Source organism: Acanthisitta chloris, unplaced genomic scaffold, assembly GCF_000695815.1.
Source record: "Acanthisitta chloris isolate BGI_N310 unplaced genomic scaffold, ASM69581v1 scaffold29951, whole genome shotgun sequence".
In the NCBI taxonomy this organism is placed as follows: Eukaryota; Metazoa; Chordata; class Aves; order Passeriformes; family Acanthisittidae; genus Acanthisitta; species Acanthisitta chloris.
Window position 1 is genome coordinate 299 of NW_008655943.1, and position 929 is coordinate 1,227.

Below are 929 nucleotides of genomic sequence, written 5' to 3' on the forward strand. Positions count from 1 at the left end.
GTGTTGGAACAGGAGAGTTGTTGCAATGGGGTGTGAGTCAGTGTTTCTTCCAGCATCCCAGCGAATCTCTTCTACCTTGTGTGTGCAAATCCAACAGCAGAAACGACTGTGGTGTGGCTTTGTCTGATTCTTTCGTCAGGGTAACTCACCTCTGTGTTCTTCATGGCACTGTGAGACCATAGAGAACTGTTTGGTGGATGTCACAGCAGAAGATTGTTGCTGGATAAGGTGGAAATTAAGATCATAAGGGGTTTATGTGCCTTTAAGATTCTCTGAGCTCAGTTCAGCCATTAAGAGATCCCACAATGCTGTTTTATGGATCAGGAACAAGGAGGGCAGCACTGACTGGACGTTCTTGGTCAAAATATCTGTTCTGTGAAGTTCACTTCATTGTCTGTGGGTGTTGCATTTACTGCAGGAGGTGTTCAAGCTCTTCCTTAGCTCCCTGTAAGCCCCAGAGCAAACAGGACAGTGTCAAAACAGGGTTGAGTTTGCAGTGGATGCTGAGCACTGTGTGCAGGAGCAGAGGTTCAGTTCTGTGGAGGATAATCCATCACTTGTGTGCATTTGAAAACTTGATCTTGAGCTGCTTCTTGGTCTCTCTTGGATCTGTGATTTGTCCTGGGTCTGCAGGAGTTCCTAGTAAAAGCCAAACATCATTTAATTGTCTGCTTTGGGGAGAAACTCGTGTTGTGGAATGAGAAGCATTTGGAAATGACCTGTTTGTGAATGATTTGTTGCAGGAACAGGATGTATACACTGCTGTCAGGCCTCTATAAATACATGTTCCAGAGGGATGAGTACTGTGTCCTGATCCTGGGCTTGGACAATGCTGGCAAAACTGTAAGTGCTGTTATCACCCTGTGGAGGGCACACACAATCCTAAACGTCCTCCAGAGAGAAAACTTTCAGCACAGGTCAATCTTCAG

The 929-nt window shown here is 45.7% G+C and overlaps 1 protein-coding gene across 1 annotated transcript in view; it reads left to right on the forward strand.

Annotated features, from left to right (window-relative positions):
• Positions 1–742: 742 nt before the first annotated feature.
• ARFRP1 (ADP-ribosylation factor related protein 1) overlaps positions 743–929 on the forward strand; it is a 10,306-nt gene continuing 10,119 nt past the window's right edge. Inside the window, exon 1 of the mRNA XM_009084130.1 lies at positions 743–843. Within this exon, the coding sequence (XP_009082378.1) occupies positions 751–843 (93 nt within the window). The 5' untranslated portion in view covers positions 743–750. The remainder of the gene's footprint in view (positions 844–929) is intronic.